The following is a 25,977-nucleotide window of genomic DNA, read 5'->3' as shown; positions in this document are numbered from 1 at the left end:
CCTGGACGCCGAATTTCAGGGTCAAGCACGAATTTCGAGATTACTGTTGAGAAAACACGGTCGTTCAATTTTGAATCCCTTTTTTCCGCTTCACGATTACATGTCTTGACTAAAAAATTTCAAGAGGTTCAGGTAGCACATACATGTGGAGAAAAAGTATTTTTGGTTTGGTTACACTCATTTATCCAAGTTTTGTCCTTTTCGCGCTACAATGTAATCGACGACGCGACTGTACGAAAATTCGTACTTTTGTCAATTTCCATCTACGAAATGGGCCGTACAAAGAATTCTCAAAGAAGTAAACTGGAATTCCTTAAGTGAAACAAATCCTTTTACCTTTTTGTTATTGATTCGTATAATATGTTCTATACGCGAATTTACAAAAATTGGTTGCACGCAACACGGATACATTGGAAATCGGGGATTTGGTTATTATATTTTTTCTGTACTAATTAAATATTACGATGTTCTGTTAGAAGATATAATCCAAAGAAAGGATGCTTGTAAGTACGAATAAAAAGTAAATCGCCCAACGTGGGGCTCGAACCCACGACCCTGAGATTAAGAGTCTCATGCTCTACCGACTGAGCTAGCCGGGCACTTGATACAGGTTCGATACAATACAATATTGGATTAAACAATTGCAGTGAGTTTTAAAAATAGTACGCGCTCTAAATTTCACCTCGGAATATTTTTATATTATCGGTATCTGTGGACTGAAAGTAAACTAGTTCTACGGATCGTCTTCTGAACAGTTAAAATACATTTCTATGTAGTATCACAATATCACACAATATACGAAAAATGATCCCATAAAGCACCGAATGCAAGGAATATGAAAATCAGGAAGTATGTACGACTTTTCAAACCTTCAAGGTATTATTTAATTCATTTCATTTGCGTCTTTAAGTTCTACCTAGGTATTCGTCTGTAAAATACATACGACAAATTCGAAATAAAAGATTGTCTCCTTTTTTTTGACTGGAAAAAGAACAACGCAATAATTTCTCTATTTGTTGGCACAAATAACCATATATTTCATGCACATATTTCCGCCTTAAATTTGCAGGCCCAAATTCGGCAAAGTAATGTATAAAGCACTACTTGGTACAATGTTATGCGGATAGTGATATTTTTTCAATATTCAACTTCCAAGCTATAAATTTTAACGAAATTTCGTTGCAACATTGATCATCCAATGAATTACGGGCTGTCACAGAGCAATGGGTCTACAAGGATCACGTGTACTTCGCACATGACACGGAGAAAGAGACACTAACAACCCTTTGATCTTACCATCTTCGAATTAAAAAAAAAAGCCATCCTCAAGGTTTGAATAACATAATGCTCGAAATGATCCAGATTTTCTCTGTCATTGACAATATATCAAAGGCGATGGAGAACGTTTCCTTTATCATTAATCCTTCCAGTCACCGGCTTGCATTTTTCTACGTTTCGGGTCTTCTCGAGAACGCGAGACTGACAAGGCGATTACGAAACAGCCATCACCGGTCTCTCATCCGCAACGATAACGATGGCGAGCCTTGTTGAGGTTTGTCCATGGCCTAAATCCCACAACGATCCCCCCACTTCCAGAAGAATCACCTACACCTGCAGGATAGAAGACTTCCTGAGAATTGAGCGCATTGCCGCGTGGCTACGTCCGATTGGCACATGTGCTTATCTGCGTATTAGGGGAAAGCTGGGTTAAACGAACCCCTCTCTCAGGATTTAAGTGAAGAACCAAAGAGACCCTTTCAGAAAGACTGAAAAATTGATGATTGCCGCAGTGCGTAATTAGTAAATTATGCAAGAGAGAATTATAGTCTACAGCTTATATCGTTTAAATATTATTCCTAGACATTCGAACCCCGCTATCTCCTAAGATACGCAAATATCGTGGAAAATTGCGGAGTCGACGACGTGCAGGGGTTGATCGGGCAGTGGTCCCCAGTCGAAGGAATCTTCGTCTCGTAATAAAATTCGTCCCTTAGCCCTATCGATCTCCGGTATAAATAAATGGCGAAGCGCCACTGAAGTGCGCTTGCGCGTTAACGAGTTCGGGCTGTTGTTACACCCTCTCGTATCTGGTTGATACGCGTAGCGGGGTTGGTTGGATGCGCGAAGACAGTCACCCGTAGGCCAGCAGCTGAGCGGCAAGTGTTCGTCGACGACCCCGGTGACTGATCCGAGAGCCCAACAATAAACAGTTTATACGCAGGAAGGGAATAACCATAAAACCACTCCAATGCATTTCGGTTCTTACGCCGAGAGAATCGAAGAAAAATGTCGCTGCCCAGAGAATGGAGCTTTCAAGAATCGTGTCGTATGGTCGATCGGGGACTCGGGTCAGGGCCGACCGCGACCGCGTCTCAGGAGGCGGTCGGCCCCGTCATCGACGAGAATATGAACCAGCAGAACCAGCTGGGATCCCTCTTTTCGATACACTCGGCCCCGGTCTTCGACCTCAACAACGGGATGCCATCCCCGAAGAGACCCGGGTCCCTCCTCGTCCAGGTCACCGCGACTTCGACGCCGCTGGTACCGCCGCACGTCAGTCCCCCGGAGACGATCGAGGACGAGGACAACGACAACCTCCTGACCATCTCGAGCCTTACCGCGAGGCCCCTGATCGCCAAGTCCAGGGAGCTTCGCTCATCACGGTATCGCCCTCGGGCCAAGAAGCCCAAGAAGGTGTCGCCGCCGAAGAATCCGAACCTTATACCCCTCGACGGTGGATACGGATGGGTTGTCGTCTTTGGGGCCTTCTTCGTTCAGTTCTGGGTCGCGGGACTCGTCAAGTCCTACGGAGTACTCTACGTCGAGGTGATGGAGACCTTCAGGGACTCCTCGGCCTCTGTAGCCTCTTGGATACCGGCGATTCTCTCGTGTCTTTGTCTCGCCTTGGGTGAGTTCATTCTCTTATCCAGAGACACGTCGCGTCGTAGAGAAAGAAAAAAAAAAAAAAAACAAAACGTCAAACAACAACGACAACAATAATAATAATAAACAGAACGAGAGCCTCGTAAAATCTTCATACCTACGCCACCTCGCAATGATCCACACTTCATCTCTCAACCATATTCTTATATCTTTTATACGTACACTGCAACGTCATCGACCTCTTATAACGTAGTACGTACACCTGCAACTTTTGAGAGTTCTCCGATCCGGATTGATCTCCGTGTAGACAAATTAATCCCGCAAGTTACGCCGCCGAAGGGCGTTTGAACCTTAAGCGCCCTGCCTCAAGACGAATTCCCTTGGCCCCGACGGTTGTTTTAGCATGTTATCATTATGAAACTGCACGTGCGCAGGACGCCATGCCGCGTTGCATTTGTGCTTTGCGGAAACGGTACGACAAGTACGCAGAATCGTTTGCACGCGTAATGCGGATTTTCGCTATCATGATTTGATGACACGTGCAGCTTGCTTAAGAAAATTGTTGTTCTTTCAATCTCCAAAATTTCTACTCACATAACGTGGCATTTCCGGCTGGAAAAATTTGGTACAGGACTGTCAGTTTTTACATACTTCAGCATATTAATCTGAGCTATTGCCCTATACGTTCTTTCAACCAGGTATGAAATTTCTTTAGGGTATGAATTATTGAGTGTCTCTGATAATATTAAGTAAGCCGGGTTGCGTTACTTTTTTAGTCCAAGGAAAGTCGGACTATGGAAATGAGCGAGAACGAGATACTTATATACATGTAATCGTTACTCGGTAGACACGTTCATATCTATTCATTTGCGCGTTGCGGTATCACAGAATGTGTTATACATAATTATGCATGTCTTCGCACGAACGATCAATGCAGACGCCTGATCAGTCCACTTGCGAAGTAGTAGATACCTTGCGTAAGGTAAGTCTACCAGTTATCGACACGTTTATCCCCAATTAATGACTCTTTTATTTTTCAAAATCATAAACTTACGGCACAAATTGTGAATTTCTCGATGATTACAACCAGTTGCTAGAGGGTTAGATACTACAAATTTATTGTTTTGTGATTTTAGAACTAAGGATCAAACACATACAACCAAAAATGATGTATAATTGGGACAGGGTCAATAACTGGTACTTGCCAAATGGACGGAGCGAAACTGCAGGTTATCACGTGTACGAGTCAAGAAATAGACAATGAGAAAATTCGTTAGGTAATTCATCATGTACCTCACTATATTTTTGATTCTAATTCAACGTTGAGTTCGCACGAGTTTGGAAGGAAAATTGTAATCAGGTCGCAAAGACCATAAATTATATGAAATGGTGTATTTCCTCAGCGGTGTATGTCGCACTGTGTAAATAATGTGTAAAGTCTAGCGACCCGTAAGGGTCCAATGACACGCGTGCAAACACATATTACCTTCTTTGCGTCAACCCGTTGAACATGATGGCCTGAATTGTGTCGACACGTACGCCCCTGAACAAAGATTAATTTACCGAGATTGAAAGCAGCGTTTTCGCTGAATTTTTTCTAAGTAATACAGAAGAAAACTGTGTTATCCGATTTGATAGAATTTCTTTGCATTTCTGCGGATAATTGAAATTGTTATTTGGTAGAGCCACAAATGTATCCATTCACCTTCAAAAGTTAATCGTACGCCGACTCTGATAGTAATCACACGAAATTACGGTTACAGTTTTTGCCTATCGTGACAATTTTTTATGCCACTTTTTTATGTGTAGCACATCTGTATCAAACATAGAATCATATGGCTGATTGGTAGAGTTGCGGAATTCATCGATCCGTCCTGGACGAACGTTACACGATTCGGTCGGTGCTGCAGGAGAAAATAGACACAGTAATTGCGATCGTTTGTTAGAAAAAAAAAAGAAGAAATTGGAGTTTTTATTGCAAGCACAAATTAGACTGTCAATCGTTGCGAAATACGCGCTGCAAATGTAATGTAACCTTGGATGATCAAGTGCATCGCAATTCATTTGCGAGAGTTGTGTCAATACGGTTTGACTTTTCCTTTTGTATTTTCTGAGAAGTCTAATAAAAAAAAGGTTTACTTCTTATAAGAAAAATAAGCAAATAAATAAAAAATACCTAAGGATTACAGGAGGAACCGTTGGTCAACAACTTTTCTATCTTCTTAATTATCTTACAGAAATATGTGAAAATAAATTGATTCAAATTCTAATCTGACATCTCGATCGTATTGCGAAATTGCTTGTCGATTTATTGATTGGTTAGTTATCGCGATGAGATTAGATCCGAGTATCATTACATTCGAAATAATTCTTCAGCCAAGTTCTGACAGTGAATTGAGTTTCTACAAGGACTCCGTGGCGCAACGGTAGCGCGTCTGACTCCAGATCAGAAGGTTGCGTGTTCAAATCACGTCGGGGTCACAGGAATTTTTTTTTCTACTTTTTTCACAGCTTTGTTACACCGCGGCGATTACGCTACCGCACAAATTGAAATTCGTGTCATCACGTAAATCAAAGGTGATATGCGTAATAGGTTTACGTCAAGACAAGAATAATTTTTCATACCATCCGCACGTATTGCAAATCGACAACCTCACTTTCCTTCATTAACATTCGAATGTGCTAACGGGAGTTCTCAAGTTTCTGGATTATCGCGATGCTTTGCAAATCAATAAAAACTTACGTGAAAAATATAGGCAAATCCGTGTACGTATAATAGAATGCCAAACTTCCATGATTTTTTTATCTGTGTGTTTGTGTTTCATATATTTAAGTTGACCAGAATGTGTTGACACAGTCATACCTACTGTTCACACAGTTTTTTAAAGTCATTCGCAATTATAGGTATAATGACCGGTATTCGAGCAACTTTGTGTACAACGAACTGATAATTCCATTTATAAAATGAACTTCCATGTGATAAAGGAACAATTATTTTTCAATTAGAGATTCAATTAGAGACCGACGGTAAATTTACTCCTACAAAATTTGATATTCATTATTAAGAATATTTATATAATTATATTCTCTGCGGATCCTTACACAGTCAATTTTAATACGGAGTCACTGTTGTAGGATTATAATTTTCTACACATCTGGAAAATTGACGAAGGAGACAGGAATTGTGAAGCAAATTTATTCGCGCAGCAACCAAACAATCTCAAAAATCGGATTCAACATTTTTGTTTTCATTTGAGTACATTAAGCTCGAGATGAATTAGCTCTTAATCAATTTCAGTTTTCGCCCTTACGCAAAGAAAACATATTATTCATTGTATTAAAAAATTATGGTCACGGTTATATCTGGACTGATTATGAGTATTGAATTATAAGCGTAACAGCGATAATTGAAAATCTTTGAAGTAACGAAAGAGTCAGGAGGAACTGGGTGTTAATCACCGCATCACCAATGCCAATTGACAATTTATCGCTGATAGTTAATCATTGCTGGCATTGTAACCTATAGATTTTTACCTATACATTATACGTAGACGTAGATATTACAGGTGTGTGTTTTTTTATAACTGTGTGCGTTTGCGAACGATCGGGGACTGGGGTCTAGTTTCCTGCCGGCCAGTCATGCAACGGTACCGCATAGACGAGTTATTTGAGGTAATCGATGTTTTCAGCGAGGCTACCACAAACCGCCCAACCCTCACAAGAAATTCCGTCCACGTTCGTACCATCCATGACAATATCACGTGCCGTATTTACCATTAGAGTTGATAGTCAGAGAGTTTCAAAAGTACGGGAATTTAAGATAAGGCCTGATTTTTTCCTTCGTGAGAAAGAAAACATCGTTAAAAAATTTCGAGTAATGTTACTTGAAACAAGCACGGTGACCGAAAATGAAACAACATCTCTACCATGCAATAGACATGGTTTTAAGCAAATTCGAATAATACAAGCTAACAATAAGATGCATAAAGACTTTGAGATAAGGCTTCATAAATGGAATGTTCAAAATATTTAAATTCTGATACTTTGGACCCGATTCTCATAAGTTCGTGCTCATTTTGTTTGCCATACAGATCTCCAGAGATTGCCTAAAAATGTTTTTACCCATAGTAATCTCGATAGTCGATAAACATAGATTTTTTTAAGTAGGGTACAACAATGTTAGGTAATGTTCGGCAGCAATTACATTTGCATGTTCCAACTGTACTATATACAATATATAATACAAGATTTTTTAAATGTTTTTTAAACAGTTGGTGGGGATTCGGCTGGCGAGCAAAATGAGCCCAATAAAATTGGAATCAGATCAAAAACACCATAGTTTAAGCGTTTAAGATTCTAATTATAAATCTTTTCTCAAATTTTTGATATCCTCGTATGTGTTATTTAAATTTTTCTCACAATCATTTCTATTATTAAGTAAAGTCGTTGTTTCATTCGTGTTCACCGTGATTGGCACAAATAACACTGCTAAAATTTTTAAATGGATTTTTTTCTTTTTCCAAATTTTGAGTTTGCGGGTGTTCATCCTCGGATCCTCGCCTACATTGGGAGAAGGATTCAAAATCCCCCTAATTTTTTCCAAAAAAAATGCAGTCAAGATACCTTTATACCTTCTTACAATTGACGAAACTTCAAGACTGTTCCATTTCCTTATTATCTCTGTTTTCAAAAATGTCTCTAGTTCAATTTCCCAACCGACGTTGATCTATTTATACTATGCGTTCTCTTCGACGACGAAGAGTATAACCAATATAGGATCGTGCATAAAGTGCATGTACGCATGTATGTATGTGTGTATGCATGTACCAAGAATTAAGCTTGCAAGGCTTCATGGCGTCACGACGCGAAGCTTCGGTTCGCCTTGTGGCGAAACCTTTATCCAATATGTCACTCTTAGTCTTTTATTTTTTGTTCTACGTGTATACGTACATCGATTTTTAATTTCTACGTATTTCTAGACTGCGACGTATCCTGTCGACGCATACAATATACTCATAATATCACATTATATATATGTATACAATACATCTGTATTCTCATGATCATCTACGTAATATACAGGTACTGTGCTAAGATTCAAACTCTGCTCTTTCTCATATGATTACAGCTCCAGTGACTAGCATGTTGTGCCAAAAGTACAGTTGTCGTTCCGTCGTCTTTGTTGGAGGACTCTTCTGCGCTCTTGGACTAACCATTAGCTACTTTGCCACTAGTCTGGTTCATCTATTCTTCACCTTTGGTGTATTGACTGGTTAGTGTCATCATGAAAACATCCTATATGGCTTATTGACATAGTATATACATACAGTCCACGAGTTATGTATACGCAAGTTATACAAAGCTTTATAATTGTTATACCCATAAACTAAAAAGTATCACAGATCAGCACGATCAATATTAGCGCAAGTAAATATTTGAACGTGAAAGCTTCGTAATTGAACGGTCGAGTGCTGTATAAAAGTTAACCAATTTTTATTCAAACACATTGAGTCTGTATGACTCTCAAATAAACTTTGTGAAACGTGTGATGATAGCTGGATAATCACCGTCGATAGTAATTAGTTCTCAGATTTAACAGATTGCGAGGAACGTAAAGTATACATCTTATATCCTGAAAAAGAATATGAAATCTAATACGATATGCCGGAGTAATGAGCAATCTTGAAAATTGTTACAAACTCTTCAAATCCAAAATGTCACTTGAGAACGAAGACGGGTACATCGATATCGGTCGGGTGTTTCAGATTTCTGTAGAATTCAAGCAGCGGGTCTGATATCGCGTTCCACTTTGAAGAGGCTATACAACTCCGTTGTGTCTCAATCAAATCGATCTGTGAAACATGTTCGTTGAGCGAAAATAAAGTTTCATCGATCAGTTTTCACTGGGTAATAGAATTACTATGGATTTTTGGATTATCCGAAAGAAAACAAAGAGTATTGACTGTGACAACAATTATCAACGTATGCATTTTACATTGCACAATCTGCTCTCCGTTTGTTTTTTCAATTCCCCGGTACTACAAGGACTCGTATATTTTCCGTTAAAATTGCACCATTTCTCTCGTCGCAGAGTATAACGAATAGGTGTAACCCTGTTTCGCGATGACGTAAATACAGGTGGATGTTACACGAGGCCTCGACCCTGAGAGCCAAGGTCACATTGCACGTGTATGTGTGTGTGTGTATGTATACAGCTATCTCCGCAAACGTTTGCAGCAACGGCAGGTCGATATCGTAGTAATTAGCTACAGAACTTGAAACAAGGTCTCGGACTGTTCCGTTGCAGACTTGCTCTGTATTTTTATCCCTACATAGTTCTTCAATGAAATTCCGAAAAAAGCTCATGCGTGCTCGCGATCTGATTGGGCTTTCCTCTGGAGTTGCAATCAGCGTCTTATCGTAACAAGCTTGAACAAACTTCCTTCCGAACTTTCACAATTTACACGTACATAATTATGTTTGCATAACGCCGTATCGTATCGCCGCTGTTATATAATTCAGAGAATTGGTGATTTCGATTCAATGGCCGAGGAAAGATCCGCTTTGGACGATTAATACGAACGTATATACTCCATGAACTCTGTAGCGAGGCAGTCGGTTTCTCTCCGAAATACGCGGGTGTCCCGTATAAACTATATTTTGTAAAACGAAATGGATTTTCTTGAACCAGGCATAGGAGGAGGCCTGTCGACAACCCCGGGAATCGTGATCGTATCTCAGTACTTCGACAAACATCGCGCCCTGGCGAATGGTATCTGCGTATCTGGGACGGCAGCCGGAAGCTTTGTTTTCCCTCTGTTGATCGAGAGGCTTATTGCCAATTTTGGATTCCACGGTACGATACTCCTCCTGGGTGGTTGCATGCTGCACGTGTGCGTCAGCGCGACCCTTTACCGTCCGTTGGAGGACAACTGCGTTGAGGATCACGCTGAAAAAGGGGACGAAGATGATGAAAAATCGGAGGTGGTCAAGGAGCCGTTGCCGTCGAAGCAGCAGAAGCTCGACCTCCTCTTCGCAAACGACGCCACTACTCGGCACAATCTTTTGAACGAACTCTTTCACCAGAACGGAGTGGTGGCCGTAGAACTTACGGACAGCGACGAGGAGAAGGACATCATGGGCGAGGCTCTGAGAATGAAACCGATATCGAAGATCCGTAGCTCCAGCATTCTTCACAGCGTCGAAGACCTGTCGACGGATTCAACGTGCGTTTACAAGGCGAGGTCCTCCCTTCGTTCTCTGAGATCCTCCGTTCCCGTCATCACGCAAATACCAGTAACGAACAATCAACCACTGCCCGAGGAGCCGGCGAAGACTTTCGCCCAGAAAATCACCCGCTACATCGACTTGTCGCTACTCAAGGATCCTCAATTCATCATGATGTGCTTGTCCGTAAGCTTAATGTCCACCGGTAGTCCTTACATGCTTTACTACTTACCGGCGTACGTACATGCCGCGGGATATACCAAAACGGAAGCTGGATATCTCGTTGCGATATCTGCCGTTCTTGATCTCTGTGGAAGACTCGGATTGGGATGGTTATCCGATTTGCAGCTCTTCGACAGGCGAAAAGGATACATCGGAAGGTAAGGCTCTTTAATCTAACAATATCAAGGACACAACCAGGTCGAATAAAGCTTTCCAATAGATTTGCCCTAATGGGAAATATGAGTGGGGTTCGCAATACCGTATATTTTTACTCTCTTCTCAATCTTGACAGTTATATTCCAATTGCAAATAATCTGGGTAAAAGTTACAAATCTCTTACGTATTGTGCAAGAAATACATGATTATGATAATTTTTGAAGTTCGCATGCATAGTAGCACTGACTTATTCCCAACGGATTCAAGTTTTACAATTACCGACTGTTCATTACCGTTCAGGTAACCATAAATTAAGAATCATTTGACTGATCGTGTCGTTCGCTTAAGCGGAGATATCACGATACTGGGGCACTTAGCTAAAACAACACTTACATACACGTGAAAGTTGGTTCAACTATAAACTATTGCGTGACTAATTGTAAGATTGAATCGTTACCATATATTAGTTAGATTCATTTACCAAGGAAATTGTTGACAGCAAAAATGCCGGTGAAATGTTGAATGTTAGGCAAAACCTTGCGTTTCGCATGTTGCAGTAGATATAACGTATCGTAAAAGCCATCGGTAATTGAAAGTTTGTCAATAATGTGTCCACAAAACGCTTTCAGACTTACTTTGGGCAAAGTGTTCAGGTTTGTCGGGTTACTTTAACATATTGATAAAGTCATTTTTCTACCGCAATTAAAGAATATAATTTTGAGCGCACGATGAAAATAACCTTAGTTCTTGCTTCGATGACATTTTAATATACAATTTCAACCATTCTTAAATGTAATTGACGACGGACCGAAGCTTGAACACTCTTTTTAACTGTTCGCAGCATTGTGGGTGCCGGAGTTGCAGTCCTCGCCATACCGATGGCCCATTCGTTCTACGTTCTGGCATGTTCAGTTGGCATGTACGGTCTTTGCCTCGGCTGCTGGTTCCTTCTCGTGCCGGTCCTGCTTGCGGACCAGTACGGAACCGATAAGATATCCTCCAGCTACGGTCTCGTTAGGATGTTCCAGAGCGTGGGTGGCATCTCTATTCCACCGCTGGCAGGTAAAGTAAATATATCTCATTGCTAGACATGAGAATTTGGTTAGCTTGTATAGTAATGTTCATTCGTGCCCTAACCATCCGGCTACCCTGTTCTCGGTAAGAAACAAAATGCGGGTTCGATTCCATACGAATTACGTGACAACGACGCCCATTCTCTCGCTTCAACTTCATCGCCGGTTATCGTCACATAATTCGCATAGAATCGAACTCGCGTTTTGTTTCTTACAGAGAAGATGGTAGCCGGACGGGGAAGGTATCAATTAACATTACTGTGCGTCACGGTTGTATTGTTATCAAGGACAATCTGGGACTGCGCGTACCGGAATATAAGGTTTCTCCCTGCGTAACTGAAGCAGATACGTTAAACCGAAGGAATCTCGGAGCGAAGATAAATTTGGGCAAAATGGATGTAAATGGAAAAGGTTTTGATGAATAGTATTTTCTTGACCTCAGAGTGTTGAATTGAAATGGTAATCTTGGTTATGGAGGTCATTATTTAAAACAGAACAATCGATAAATTGTTGACGTTTCGGCCCGAGTGGGGAAAAGGTTTTCTCGCGTCAAAGTCTCGAGACTGTCCGTTTTTACAATAATATCTGTTTGCTGAGCAATCGTATACATAGATGAACAAATGACGATGGATAAACATTGCTAACGGTATTAGCCGTGCCAGGGTGTATAAGGGGTGTGGATACAACTTCGTTACAGTATCTTGACGCGGTATTGATCTTGGGTTTATTCACGGATCCGTGATACATGCCTATTACTTTATGTATAACATATGTACAAAGGTTGTCTTTGGTATCGTCAATTCGGTCTATGCTGGTTTCGGCTCAATTAATTGTTTTCAGCGTTTCTAACACACGTGGAAGAGAATCTTTCTCGCCGGATTCCACCGTTTCCATTCATAGTCAGATATTTGTCTGTTCATACACAGTATGTGTGTATGAAAGTTCTTGACATGAATCAAACGCGTGGCGAAGTTCCTGGCCTTAATTATCATTAGGAATATTTTGCTGCTCTCGACGGGTTTTCATATATCATACGGTACGGAGAATATGTGGTAGTAGTCCTGGTAATGTCGCAAACCTATTACAAACCGCAATTACCTGCAAGCTTGACTCTTTTTATTTTATTTCCACTCCTCTTTGTTTCATTTTGCTTTGCGCAACTAGTTACGTGATGAGGTTTTAATCATAGAAGAAACTAGTTACGGAATGAAACTAGTTACATGAGAATTTATACAACTCTTGTTCTCACCGTTAAAACCACGTGTCTAAGAACGTGATTCATACAAAAGCACAGAGCTTTAACTCTTTGAGTCACACTACATTATTGCGCTGTAGCAGCTTTCATAACAAGATTCTGTGGTTTTGGTGTTGCTGATTACGAATCTGAAATCAGATTTCAACAATTCATGTTGGTGAATCCAATACACTGGAGGAAGGTTTGAGATTTGATCGAATACGGTCAAAAAAACTCTATGCAAAAGTTTTTGGTGATGCTGATTGGATTTTCTGTCCTGAATTTTTGAAATCTGATTTTAGATTCGTAATCAGTGACCCCAAAAACTCCTGGACATAGTTTTTTCTCCGGATTATAGTGAATTTGAAATTTTTCCTCGCTTTATTGGATCCGCTAACTTGAATTTTTTAAATCCGATTTCAGATTCGTAATCAGCGACCCCGGAAGCTTATAATTTATGTAAAACATACACATGTGTAGAGGTGTAACTTTCTCGGCAATGAATTATTCCTTCAAATTTCACGATTTTTTTCAGTCAATTTGTTTTTAACAATAATAATTCAAACCATATCCCAATAATTGGTCTCGAGTATTGAAAACCTATTAGCATACTACCAGAAATAGCAAAAAAACGTTGAAAAGTTCTCTAAATGTACCAAAAATGGACATAAAATAGGTGGTAAGAATACTTACCACTATGACTCAAAAGGCTAATGGGACACGGTATTCCATTGCAATTTCTAACTTGTCTAAAAACTATCTGCGAATGATTCTTTAGGCTGATACAAATCATTTGAAAAAAATAATTTTCTGCCACGAAGAATCGGCAATGCGCCGATATGCTTGCATTCGCGAGCTGCTCGATATTTTCGTAACTCGGAAGCCCCAGAGCTATAGCAATTAGAAAACAAGAGCAGGCAGCTGCTCCCGTGATTACAGAGATGAAAAAAATACCTTAATTTCTTAAACTCCGTTTACCAATTACTGATGCGTAGAGAAATTGGTTACAATTCAGGGTTAATCAGCGAATCCGCGTTCTTGAAAAATGTCAATCTCAGTATGGTTCATAGTGTACGCGATTTAATAATTAAAATCATTCTGGAACGGATTTGCCTAAAATCACCGTTGCATTGATAGATCAATTCGCTACATTGTGAGTAACATTGTCTATTTTACACTGAACCGAATCACGCGAATCCCATGGAGCCGATTGCTGCGCAATGTAAATCGATTCAACCATTGCTCACTCTTGCATGAATCAGAGTTTGCTTGCTTAACGTATCGAGGTCACTAATTTAGGAGAAATGACGATAATTTATAACGAAATCTTATTCGCATCTTGTAATTAATTAAACTTACGATTAGCGGTTTCTTAGTAAGTTAAGTCGGATTCAAGCAGCTTTTTACATTCGTGTCGCTGATTCTCGTTCAATAAAGCTTGGACCATTTGATTTATAAAATCTCGAGATACGGAAGATGCCGCACCTCACGGAGTCAATGACCTCTTTGAATTCCTTCGTCAGCTCGTATTTCGGGGTGATCCTCTAGTGGCGTTGATCTCTCACAGTGATACTTGGAAAAAATTTACAGAGTGTGCGACTCGTCACCGCGGTTCTAATACATCGCTTCCTCAGAATTAAGATGTTGTACTTGCGTGGGCACAGAGTATAATAATTGAGGCCTCGAAGGATATTCCGAGTAGATATTTTACGAAAATTGTCTGAAAATATTTACTCCATTTACCATTTCATTCTACAAAATCTGGGTGTATTTAATTATTGGGATTAAAAGGATTACGCTGAAATACAAGCACCTGAATATTACAGCACTTATACTACCTTATATAATTGAGCCTTAAGGATGTACTGCTTATACATTCTTAACCAAAAGTGAGTTTCGTCGAGAATATTAAATACTTTACGATAAGATAAAAATCAGAATAAAATCGAACGCAATAAAGACGACGAGAAAATTAAATTTGAATAATAATAATGCCTAAAATTGATCAATAAATTGTTTAGGCCAAACATTGTTTAAAAAATTTGTAGGTATTGTTTTTTTCTTATCACGTAAAATGAGTTCGTTGATTTTTCTGAATATACATGGGTTTTTAAAGAATCTTCTCAGTATTTTGAAATTTCCGTTTTCGAAAATTTGTTAAAACTGTATTCACGAAACTATTCGTTCAATGCCCTGGGAACTTCTTAATTGTAATTTAGAACGTTTTTACGAAAACATATCCAAATTTCACGATTTTTCCTATATTTTTCAAAATTTAAAATCTTTGAACACGGAAATTTCAATGTAATGAGAAAATTCTTTCAAAATTCATGTGTGTTCAGTAAAATCAACCAACTCATTTCACACGATAAGAAAAAAACAATCCCTACAAATTTTTCAAACAATGTTCGGCTTAAACAATTTATTCATAAATTTTAGGCATTATTATTATCCAAATTTAATTTTCTCATCGTGTTTATTGTGGTTGATTTTGTTCCGATTTTTCAGGTTTCAGTATCCCAATAATTGTTAATTGCCTGAAAGGTGGCTAAAGCGTGATGATGAGGAAAGTGAACGCTCCAATTGACCTCAAGCTGACCACGTAATTGCCGGGACTAGGCACATTTGGAAAAATTCACGAACACACTTACGCTATACCGCAAGAATCGATGCTGTTGGAGTGAAATTGTAACGCAGTTCACGATCACGGAGGTCCTTGGATTTCTTACGGGTCACACAACGAATTGTTTGTATAATAATCAGAACAATTACGAAACAGTCTGGTGCCTTCTGTACATTGTACCTGCGAAACACTCTTGAATTTCACTACAGGCGTTACTAGAGCGCGTAATTTCGACATCTGTTCGGTAAAATTGAATATCAGCTGATGCAACTGCAGTGCGTTAGAAAAAGTTTGAAAGCATCGGAGCAACAGATATAAAAAATTATGCTTACTGTGCAAAATCAGGATACTTTTCAATAAACCGACGTCGCAGTCACGATCAATCATCCCATATTCTCAAGCCTTAAAACGAGCTCTGTGGATCATCTAACGGGCGGCTGAAATAAAAACTTGCGTAGGAAAAAAAAGCCCGCAGTCGGTAGGACTCGAACCTACGCTCCCAGAGGGAATCTGATTTCTAGTCAGACGCCTTAACCACTCGGCCACGACTGCTATTGATCAGGAATCGGTACAGCTAAAACACGTGAGCGGAAGCACATCGAGGAATGTGAAACACTCGGTGGCTTCCAATATTACAGCTAAACGTAAACTATCCGCTTGGCACCGGCTCTCGTTTATCCCTATGAAACGATATTTTTGCGATACACGAGTTCGTTAACTCTCCTACGCGAGATATTTTTAGAAAGTTGGCGGTTTTACAAATTTCGACCGGACTCACAGTCCCCTTATGGATCGAGCTTGCGGTAATTGGTAGTGTGTGAAAACAATGGTTGATTTGAATGTGGAGAAACCTTGAATGAAAACTTAGGAAAAGAAAAAAATGTCGTTTGCTGCGACGACAGTGAACACGAATGAAATAGCATTTTCATTACCCGATGAAGAGAATCTGAGAGAATTCGAACGACGCAAGTTAAAGTCTCGTCTGGAATCAACTTATCGATAATTTATATTTAGTATACGTGCAATTATCAGTCGAGACTAGGTATATAATCAGACAGTTGTTATAAACAGATGATAGCCGTAAATACTGCAGCGTCTGCAGCTGATATGGAAAAAAAATTGACTTGCTTCACGCTTTAGCTGAATAAATTAAATTCCTCGATTGTATTTTTTTTATTCTAAAATGAGAGAAAAATGCGAGTCAAGCCTTTGCCTGTAGAATTCTACGTATAACTTTTAACCGTAGAAATACGATTACTGAGAACCGCTCGAGAGAATTTTACAATTTTTCATTTATTCAGAAGCACGCTATCGGTAAAGCTTCGGAACCTACTAATTAATTACTCCAGCTGGGCGAACATCTACTTAATTGGCTTCGTTGTTATACGTCATCGGCGAGAAATACTGCAGTATTATATCTGTAACTTCGGTTTGTTTCTATTCACGTGTACATAAGACTTGGATTTCCAATTAACCGTTCCTCCATTATCCCTTTCCAAGGTAGACAAGGTCAGAGAAACACTCGTAATGACGAAGATGATGTACGTTATTATGATTATTAGTAAACGGTTGTATAATCGAGTGAAAACAACGAATTTAAAATTACAAATTACTGGCCATTCGCTTTTCGTCAAATATTACAGCACTGTTAGCAAACACGTGTAAAGTAGCTTGCTGGATAAATTGGATACTGAGATAACCGTGAAAAACGTGAATAAATTTATCGAACGTATTAAAAATCGACCATCAAGCGTCGCAATTAATACTTTCAACCATCTGCGGACTAGATAGAAAAGTAACTCAACAGCTGATTGTGAGTGTTTTATTTGTCTAACAATAAGTAACGTCAGCGTCGTACGATGTTGACGTTGTAGATGTAAAATCGCCTCGTGAACAACATCGTTAGATCGATTATTGTCTGAAGACGTATACCAATGTAAACGACGTTATTATACGGCAATAAATATATGATCACCTACGAAAGATCTGGTTCCGAAATTGAGAATAATAAATTCAATGTAATGTTTTCAACGTAACATTTATTATTCGAATGATCACGGACAGTAATAACGTAATAAATATCATCGGTGAAAAATGCAAGTACACATCGTACCTAATCTGCTAATTGTGTTGTAGATCAAGACATTAACTTAATACGTGGCCCAGAAAAACATTGTCTCTTGTGCAATAAATTGATCCCGCGATTACTCGATGAAATATACAACGTATATTATCTGTATATGTATAAAAAACGTTACAGGGTCACGAAGAGTTGCATCGATAAGAACTATAGTATAGTGTTAAACAAAATAATAATACAATTATACAAAGAGTGAGTTGTTGTATCTCCTCTTGAGGCCTTATCATTTTCTGTTAGAGTAAACACGATACCTACCTTAATTGCGTCATTACGTAATGGCGTATTGAGAATTATACATTTCAAGCTCCGATGCATATGTATATTCTTTCAATAACGAGACAATGACGATTAATTCTAGGGTATCTGCGGGACGTAACCGGCAGCTACGCTGTCTGTTTTCTCTGCATGGGGACTTGCATGGTTCTCGGCGGTCTTCCGATGCTTCTCGTTTCCGGTGAACACTCCAAGCCTTCCACACCAGCCGGAGGCTCCGTCAGTAGCAAAGGAACCGTAAAAAGTAGCAAAGAGTAACGTTCAACCTCAACGTATGCAGTCGAGAATATCGAATCGTTGTTGAAAGTCGATTTTTTCCAACATATAACACGTAAAGAAGGCTGGAAAAAAATTATTACAACAATATCGTCAACGATACGTCGTGTAATAAAATCGTATAGGAAAGCTCTCGGAGTGAATAATTCGATTTCACCAATAATTACGCCGATAATTAAACTTATACTTTGCAGCTCTACCAGAAAAAAATAAAAAAAAAATAAATAAAAATAAAATACGATGATATTAGTTACTTCCAGTAATCGCGCGTATTATTACATCATACAGTTCAGAGTACAATTTAGAAATTTTCAGATGAGTTGATTTTACAATTAACATTATACAGTTCGCACGAAACAAAAATTTTTCACTTTATTTACAGCGCAATAATTATAGTCATCGTATTTTACTCCGTATGTACGAACGAAAAAGTATACGCATAAAAAAACGAGACATATTAAAAATTGTTCGGTAGGGGTAACACATGAATAGTTTCATTATTATCGAGGAGCGAGGAACACTTGTCAACTACTGGCGTAAGATATTTAAATAATAGTATATATAGTTAGTGCCTATTGTATGTTTATCTCGATGTTTAACAGCAGCACGTTGGACGGTGACTCGTTTCTTTAAAAAAAAAAAAAAAAAAAATAGCATAATTCATTCGCAGTAATTAGTTTCGGTTCAATCATATTATATACATTATACTATAGATGCCTGATCTGAATAGGCTTTTTTTTACCCTTTAAAATGTATTATTTTTCTGTTATCGGATGGATAATAATATAGTTTGAATTCTGTTAATTTTGCTAAACAGTAAAAGAAGAAAAAAAATCAAAAACCATAAAAAAAAAGGAAGAAATATCGATTGAATCGTTTAACGTTCTAATTACGAATAAATACGCGGCTATAGACACGTGACGCGTGTGCATATGTATTGGAATCGAATTTAAAGCCAGGCAATAGCCCAGATTACAGTTCTAAATAGCTTGGATTACATACATATTACGAAAAGAAGTTTTACAAGAATAAATTGAAATTTGTGCTTCATTGAATGACTTTAACATCGTTTAATTATACGGGCCAATCGGTTGTAGCTTGACGTTTGCAAATATACGTCGGAAGTATTGTTAGCGTGGAACGGCTAAAAATGATCTATGAATAAAAATTCGCGCGAATCACAGCCATAGATATGTATGTAAATTATAATATTATACGGGGGCACAATCGAAAAATCGTTCGCACAATTGGGACAAGTAAGAAAAAATAAGAAAGAAAAGGAAAACATTGTAATAAAAGAATCCGACGGTGTAAGATCTGTTTGTTCCGAATCGTATAATACACATTAATATAAACGTATAAAATAAAATAAAACTAATGATATTATTAATGATAATACAAGAATAACGATGAATTATTTAATACATAATAATACAACGGCTTAAGAATAATCGCGAATTATGATAAAATGAAAAATCAATCCCACAGCAACTGTAAAGTAGGCTACCGCTATACAAGATATTTGGAAAAAGAGCTTTGATGTTAATTGCTAATTATATTTTTAATTAAATTAAGCGTGACTGAATATTTGCTATTATGATAAAAAAAGAAAAAGATTCAAACACTGATGATCGCAAAACCGTGACCGTCGTGGTACGGAGGAAAATATAATTACATATGTTGAAGGCATATCGTATATGTGTTTTTGAAAATTTTTATCAAAGCACTCAACTTGTTCATTGATTTAATTACTATTAAAAGCGATTTTTGCTAGAACTTCGAATTTGTATTGCCAAGTTTTCTTTTCGACGTGGCGGCGGTATATTTATCAGCCAAGATGTGCCAACATAATGACCTAGAAACGAAAGAACCAAATCGCGAAACCAGTGACGTCGTTAACTATCAGATCTGTTTTTCCTTCGTTTGACGTAACGCTGTTAATAGTCACTTATTCTCCTGTTTTCGCAACATGTAATCGTATTGTTTGTTTCTTCGTTAACAGAATTATTTATTCACCGAGACATTTTCGCTCATGGGCTTGTGTGCTTAGCCTCACACGATCTAAACAAACCTGTTTTTGTGTCCTTTTTTTTTCACACTCATTTGACCTGTCTGGAATTTTTGCAAGCTGATCAGCATATCTTACAATCAGTGTCGAAGGACGTCTGTAAGATTTGTACGAAAGGGGTGGTGCACAATACGCTGTAGTCGTATAAGGTTGTGGAAAATTGAACGAACAGGTAACAACAATTAAGCCGCAAAGCGTGAACTTATTCGCCGTTGGGTAAACCATAAACCATAAACCAATATACGTACATCTGTAATATACAAATATAATTGAACAAAAAGAAAGTAAGAAACTGAGGGTTAAAAAATCAAAAACCTTTCATGTTATTTAAATAAATTGTACTTAATACCAGATTGGGCATAACTGATAACGGGTTATTATTTTTGAGAATTTTGCTTCAAGAAAGAAGGGAAGAAAAATTTGATTTCAATAATAAACCACGCAACGCTGATACACACGTGGCATTGATTTACAACTATAAACAATATTGAATCCATACATCTATCGCATTTAATTACGTTGAATGATACGTATACTAATCGTATTCCTATGCATAGAATTTTTTGTAGAGTGTTTACGTTAGCTATTCAAATCAGCATAAAAATATGTCGTTGAGATAATTAATTTGTGCTATCAAAACTGTTCTGCTGTACAGAATAACGACGAGACATCTTCTAACTACAGAGTATTCGAGTATAGTGCATGTTAACGCACGTTTGTAGGTATTTGGAGGCCAAAATAAAAGAGTGAAAAATGCACTAATATTTGGTCAATAAAGATTAAGTAATAAATTTCGTTCCATTCGTACTTCAATAAATTGCTATGAGTGGTTTGGTGTCAAGTATAATGCAAATTACGTTGAAAAAAAATTTTAAAAAAAAGAAAAATTAAAAAAAAAACTGCCTGTAACGTGACTTGGAGTATTATAAATATTCGTGTATTATTTTATCAATTATATTGTAAGTGTTTCGTGGTGCAGTTGAAGGAAAATTGAAGTTTTGAAAATAGTAAAGGAATTAGTTGAATTCAAAAAGTTGGGATACAACGTAGTGTGGAAAACCTGGTTTAACCATTCATCTCCTATATCAATTCATTTATTACTCGAAGATTATACCCATATATATATATATTTTATTATTATTTCAAACCTTGCCTTCTCGACCACGAGGCAGCAGCGTGCCGAAACTTCAAGGCGTGAGAGTATGAATAATTAAAACCTTATAATTTAAAATTTATTATACGCTCACACCGAGAAATGCGAGACGTGGCAGTTTATTGAAGAGAATACGCAGTTATAGCATGGGCGGTAAATATTTCTTTTTGCCGTGTAGGAAGAATCTCGCAGGTGATTTCGAGGTATTTGCAAATACAGCGAATCGATGCTAATGCGGCGGGTAAAATATTTACCGTCTATGCGTCGATGAAATAGGATTTCTTTTCCCAGATCTGCCTGCGAATTCTATTCCCTGCGTGCAGCGTCCGCTTCTTCGTGGTAAATGATAGGTCTAATTGTCGTTTAATTTCCGTTTATAACTCAAGTCATTGCATGGCTAGGAACTGTTTAATTGTATACAACCGGTCTAGATAATTGATTTTAAATTTGTTAAATTCCCGCGTGATATGTACATACCTATAATCCTATTACAACTATGTGTATAAAGTTAAATATCTATTATTATGTACCATAAACTTTTGCACGTCGACGTATATGGTATATTTTCAATAACATATATCGCATTATACGTTGTTCATATCGCAAGAATTGATTAGAAATTAGAAGAAAATGTAAAAATTTTCCTGAATGCCGAGTATTATAAACTGCAGATTGATTGTTTAAAAAATTTTCAAGTTCTAAATTACACTTTGAATTTCGTACGTTATTGTCATAGATGTGCTATTAATACAATTTTGGCGACTGTGTTTAAATTCTGTTTGAATTTATTATCATTATCAACTGCTATAATTATTTATAATATTACACATACCGCTATACTGTCATACCTATACGCAACACAGCTGTTGATGTGAAATTTTTGTGATCAAAACAAAATTGATTGCTAAAAATTAACAAACTCTAAATGTGTTCTATTACTATACATATATATATATATATACCATACTTCTATAATACATATACTTATATATGAATTATTTACAGTATATGTAATAATCATACATATTATGATGGACGTCAGTCCGATCTTTGATACGGTGTGAAAAACCATTTTGCACCATAGCTGGTGCGTTTGGCACTGGCAACTACTGTAAGAGAAAAAAAAATTAACCAAAGAAAAACGAAAAAAAAAGAAAAAAGAAAAATTGAAAAAGAAAAAAAACTAGAACGAAATACAAGAAAAAAGTAAAAAAAAACATTCACGCGAGAGGCAGTATGTATGTAAATACATACATAGATCGTTTCCTAATCAGTTATGCTTACTGTTATGACGTAATTACAACGTCATTCGTTTACTTGCGATATTCCTTATTAAATGCGTCATGTTTGGTATTTTGCTCATTATAATATCGCAGCATCATGTAATTCTGTTTATTTCAACTGTAAAACCGACAACAACGTGTGTAAAATTCAACCGACAGAATTAAAAAAATTAAGCTGTTGCAATTTCATTTTTTTCATCTGCTTGAACAAAGAAAATTGAAAAAAAAAAAAAATAGAAAACGTCTTGCGGGGCTAATAACGTCGTACCACATTATTATGAACGTGTCGTAACGCATACGGAATAAATGGCCAGAAATGTACCTTCAAGTAACTTGATATGTAATGCATACGATGTAGGTACCCTACAACCCCCTGATTGGAGATAATTCGCCGACTGTCTCTCGTGCGAAAATAATTGTACGATATATGAATAGGGTATAATATAATATAATATAATATAATATAATATAAGCTTGTGTCCTGTTCGTGGCGGATTGTTTTGTACTAAGAATTTTAGATACGAAGTTGAATACGATTGCTCGTTTACCAAAACGTTTGTGAGACTGACACGTATCGCCGTACGTACGTATGCCATGCAGTTGATATACATACGATTCCACCCAGCTGTATAATAATATGTATTTAATTGGGCTGCGTAATTGTATTGTTTTTCCTATGCCTCCAGTACCGTGCATACAATTTCAAAGGCGACTGCATCGTCCGTATTCTTTGAACAATTAATTAAACCAATTTGCTAGCTGAAAGATGAAGTCCACGCGTCCATACGGTGTACACGCGATTGCGAATTAACTCATGTACGCATTCAGAATGTACGTACAACAAGCCGCGTTCGTTGGCCCGTAATGTGCAGAGCTTGGATTATACTTTTATTTTTGTTATAACGATATACGTTCGTTTTTGCCTCGGAGCTTATATAGCTATCGCCTTATCTGAAGAGCAGCGATCGTTTTGCTGTTTTCCATTATCTCGGAACATGTACCTTATTTTAAACCATCGCGTATTTTTCACACGACATTTTCGTGGCAAACCGAAGCTTTTCACGAATATGCTGTATGCGAGTGTGAATATCAAATATATAGGTCTGTGCGTAGTTTTCGAGATCCCAAAGGTTTTTTTCAATTTTTATCACAGTATCACGGCCAGTGTTAAATAATACGTCGTGCATTTGTTGCTGTGTACAAATCTTATCGCCACGGTGTTGTTTGTTTACGTTTTGTTATTTGGCTCTATTTTTTTTAAAACTTTATCATTTGCGCGCCTGCCTGTCTAGATTATAATACGTATTATGAATATGGAATAACTAGGAATTTCTAAACGATGTGATGGTGATCAAGGTTATACGGTCAAGTATGGTATTATAACAAGAGAGAAATTGAATGAAAATATTTTCTGTGAGCAAGAGGTGTAAATAAAGAGTAAAAATAAATATATATATATAATGTATTGTAATGAACAATGATAATCGCGTACGTTGAATTTATTTCATACGACATCCTTTCATAGCTGTTCAAATGATGCTGGGACTCGGTAATTAACCCCGTCAGTTTGAGTATTAGAAAAATACTTATCAGTCTCCTTATCGACTCGCAGTCGTGATATTTTTTCGGTAAGGATCACGGGATAAACCAATTAAGTTCGACTACTAATAACATCCCTGTATTGGTTGTGATTCAAATTTATTCAAATTTATTTTAAGGTAAAAAAAAAGATAATACTGTTGCTTAACGAGTCCTGCATTCTAATGATGAAAAACGGCCGTAGTTAGAAAGCATAAATAAGTCAATCTTTTTACGTTTGCATGTCAAGTTGCCTACGTCGTCGCATAAAATCGATGTCTATTTGCATCCTTGAGGTAAATCATAGCTGCGTCCGGTGTAGAAATAGCATTTGTTTCTGGTTGAATTCGATATAACATGATCGATTCGCAGAACCGTCATTTTCTAAACCAAACCTTGCGAGCAAGTGAAAATTAAATAACAGGAAGTATTCTGTAATATCCAGCTGCCAAATTTTGTGAACAGGATAACTCAGGTCGAGCAAATGGATTTGAAACTCAATGTAGTAGGAGTTGGCAGGGATGTGAGCCACGATAACTATTGAATGGAGTTGAACTGGCAAATGAACCTTATAAAAAAATAGTAAGTCTTTGAGTAAACTGCAGAAAGGGGTTATGCGATGTTTTGATCGTAATCAAATTTGACCATAGTTTAATTTACAGTAGCTCGCGTTGTATGCACGTAATTGAAATTTGATAGAGCATTTTCTTCTCGTAATTGTGTTTCGTACCAACAATTAATGTTGTCAAGGAATTATCAATCATGTACCTAACTCAAAATTCTCTTTAATCGTTAACAAGAGAGAAATCTGAAATTCACAAAATTTTAACTGCATTCCCTATCGTTGAATAGATCAAATCATTCACCTCTGGACTGACAGTCAAGAAATTAATCAAACTGTCGTTCTCACCTAGGAGTGATCGAGAATCACGGTGTCAAGCAACGCAAAGATTACAGTCTGTGTTTTATAAATATGCATATAGAAAAGTTTTTGGCCGTAGTGACTCGGTGCAGCGTGTCAAGCGTGTCGCTGAGGGGGGCCAGAAAATCAAGCCGGTCATGCGAATCGAGTCATTTCCGATCGGGGCCCCAATTGAATTGTTCAAGAGGTATCCGTAGGCGGTGCAGAATCCGGGCGGGTTGGCGTCACGAGTGGATTCCCCGGGGAGAGCTTCCATCCACCAGCGTATTAGCGATTCGAGAAGTAGTTCGAGGCCCGTTTTCTTCGCCGAGATTGGTCAGCGCTTCGCCCTACGTGCTGATCTCCTCGAACTCGAGAAACGGAGGCTCCGTTCCGTCCAAGCTGGCAACGCGGTGTCCGCGAATTCGACGAGGTATTCCTGATCCTTGGGCCGAGTACCTGGCCTACCGCGGCTTCTGCGGCAAGGAAGACCGACGAACCGTCAAACGCGATCTCGACCTCGGCTGCAAGAATATCTACGTGACGGCCACGGTGTGGAAGGATCTGGGACTGCCACTTGGCCAAGGAATTCCTGATCCCTGGAAGGTTCCGGCGGGCAAAAGCCAACGGGATTGCAAAAAGGACTCCAAACTGCGTGGCGAGAAACGTCAACATCGCGAATCGCGTCGATGTTGCGAGTATTGCAACGGACGTCGAATTGATACCCGAGTTTCACTTTCCAGAACCTCTTGCCACGTGGAGCAAACTGCGGTTAGCATCGATCGGCAGAAGCTACCTCAGACCAATGAAAATCCCATTGCGGAAACATTGAGTTGTCCAGCTGCGGGATGTAGATCGGTTAAAAACGTTCCAGATAATGTCACAGT

General features: G+C 38.2%; 1 protein-coding gene and 3 non-coding genes across 5 annotated transcripts; 2 read left to right on the top strand and 2 right to left on the bottom strand.

Annotated features, from left to right (window-relative positions):
- Window positions 1–526: 526 nt before the first annotated feature.
- TRNAK-CUU (transfer RNA lysine (anticodon CUU)) lies at window positions 527–599 on the bottom strand. The gene has a single exon. It is a non-coding gene; the product is annotated as a tRNA-Lys (tRNA).
- Window positions 600–2,118: 1,519 nt separating this feature from the next.
- On the top strand, window positions 2,119–22,908 carry Sln (Silnoon). 2 transcript variants are annotated; one of them, XM_046623011.2, is made up of 5 exons: window positions 2,119–2,908; window positions 8,012–8,155; window positions 9,575–10,490; window positions 11,330–11,550; window positions 11,849–11,970. In XM_046623011.2, exons 1-5 carry the CDS (start codon window positions 2,287–2,289, stop codon window positions 11,878–11,880), a joined length of 1,935 nt encoding a protein of 644 aa, XP_046478967.1. In that variant the 5' UTR covers window positions 2,119–2,286; the 3' UTR covers window positions 11,881–11,970. The 2 variants fall into 2 exon arrangements, with proteins under 2 accessions (XP_046478967.1, XP_046478965.1); XM_046623009.2 differs by lacking the exon at window positions 11,849–11,970 and adding an exon at window positions 17,917–22,908 and having other exon boundaries at window positions 2,120–2,908.
- On the top strand, window positions 5,293–5,364 carry TRNAW-CCA (transfer RNA tryptophan (anticodon CCA)). Its single transcript has one exon. It is a non-coding gene; the product is annotated as a tRNA-Trp (tRNA).
- On the bottom strand, window positions 15,889–15,970 carry TRNAS-AGA (transfer RNA serine (anticodon AGA)). The gene has a single exon. It is a non-coding gene; the product is annotated as a tRNA-Ser (tRNA).
- Window positions 22,909–25,977: the final 3,069 nt, after the last annotated feature.

Source organism: Neodiprion pinetum, chromosome 4 (genome assembly GCF_021155775.2).
Source record: "Neodiprion pinetum isolate iyNeoPine1 chromosome 4, iyNeoPine1.2, whole genome shotgun sequence".
NCBI classification, from domain to species: Eukaryota; Metazoa; Arthropoda; class Insecta; order Hymenoptera; family Diprionidae; genus Neodiprion; species Neodiprion pinetum.
This window is presented reverse-complemented; position numbering and strand designations above follow the sequence as displayed.

Excerpts from the sequence above, each read along its gene's own strand:
- Sln (XM_046623009.2), top strand. The coding sequence starts at position 2,287 with ATGTCGCTGCCCAGAGAATGGAGCTTTCAAGAATCGTGTCGTATGGTC. Across the intron at positions 2,909-8,011 it reads GTGTCTTTGTCTCGCCTTGG|CTCCAGTGACTAGCATGTTG; the intron begins GTGAGTTCATTC and ends ATATGATTACAG. Across the intron at positions 10,491-11,329 it reads CGAAAAGGATACATCGGAAG|CATTGTGGGTGCCGGAGTTG; the intron begins GTAAGGCTCTTT and ends AACTGTTCGCAG.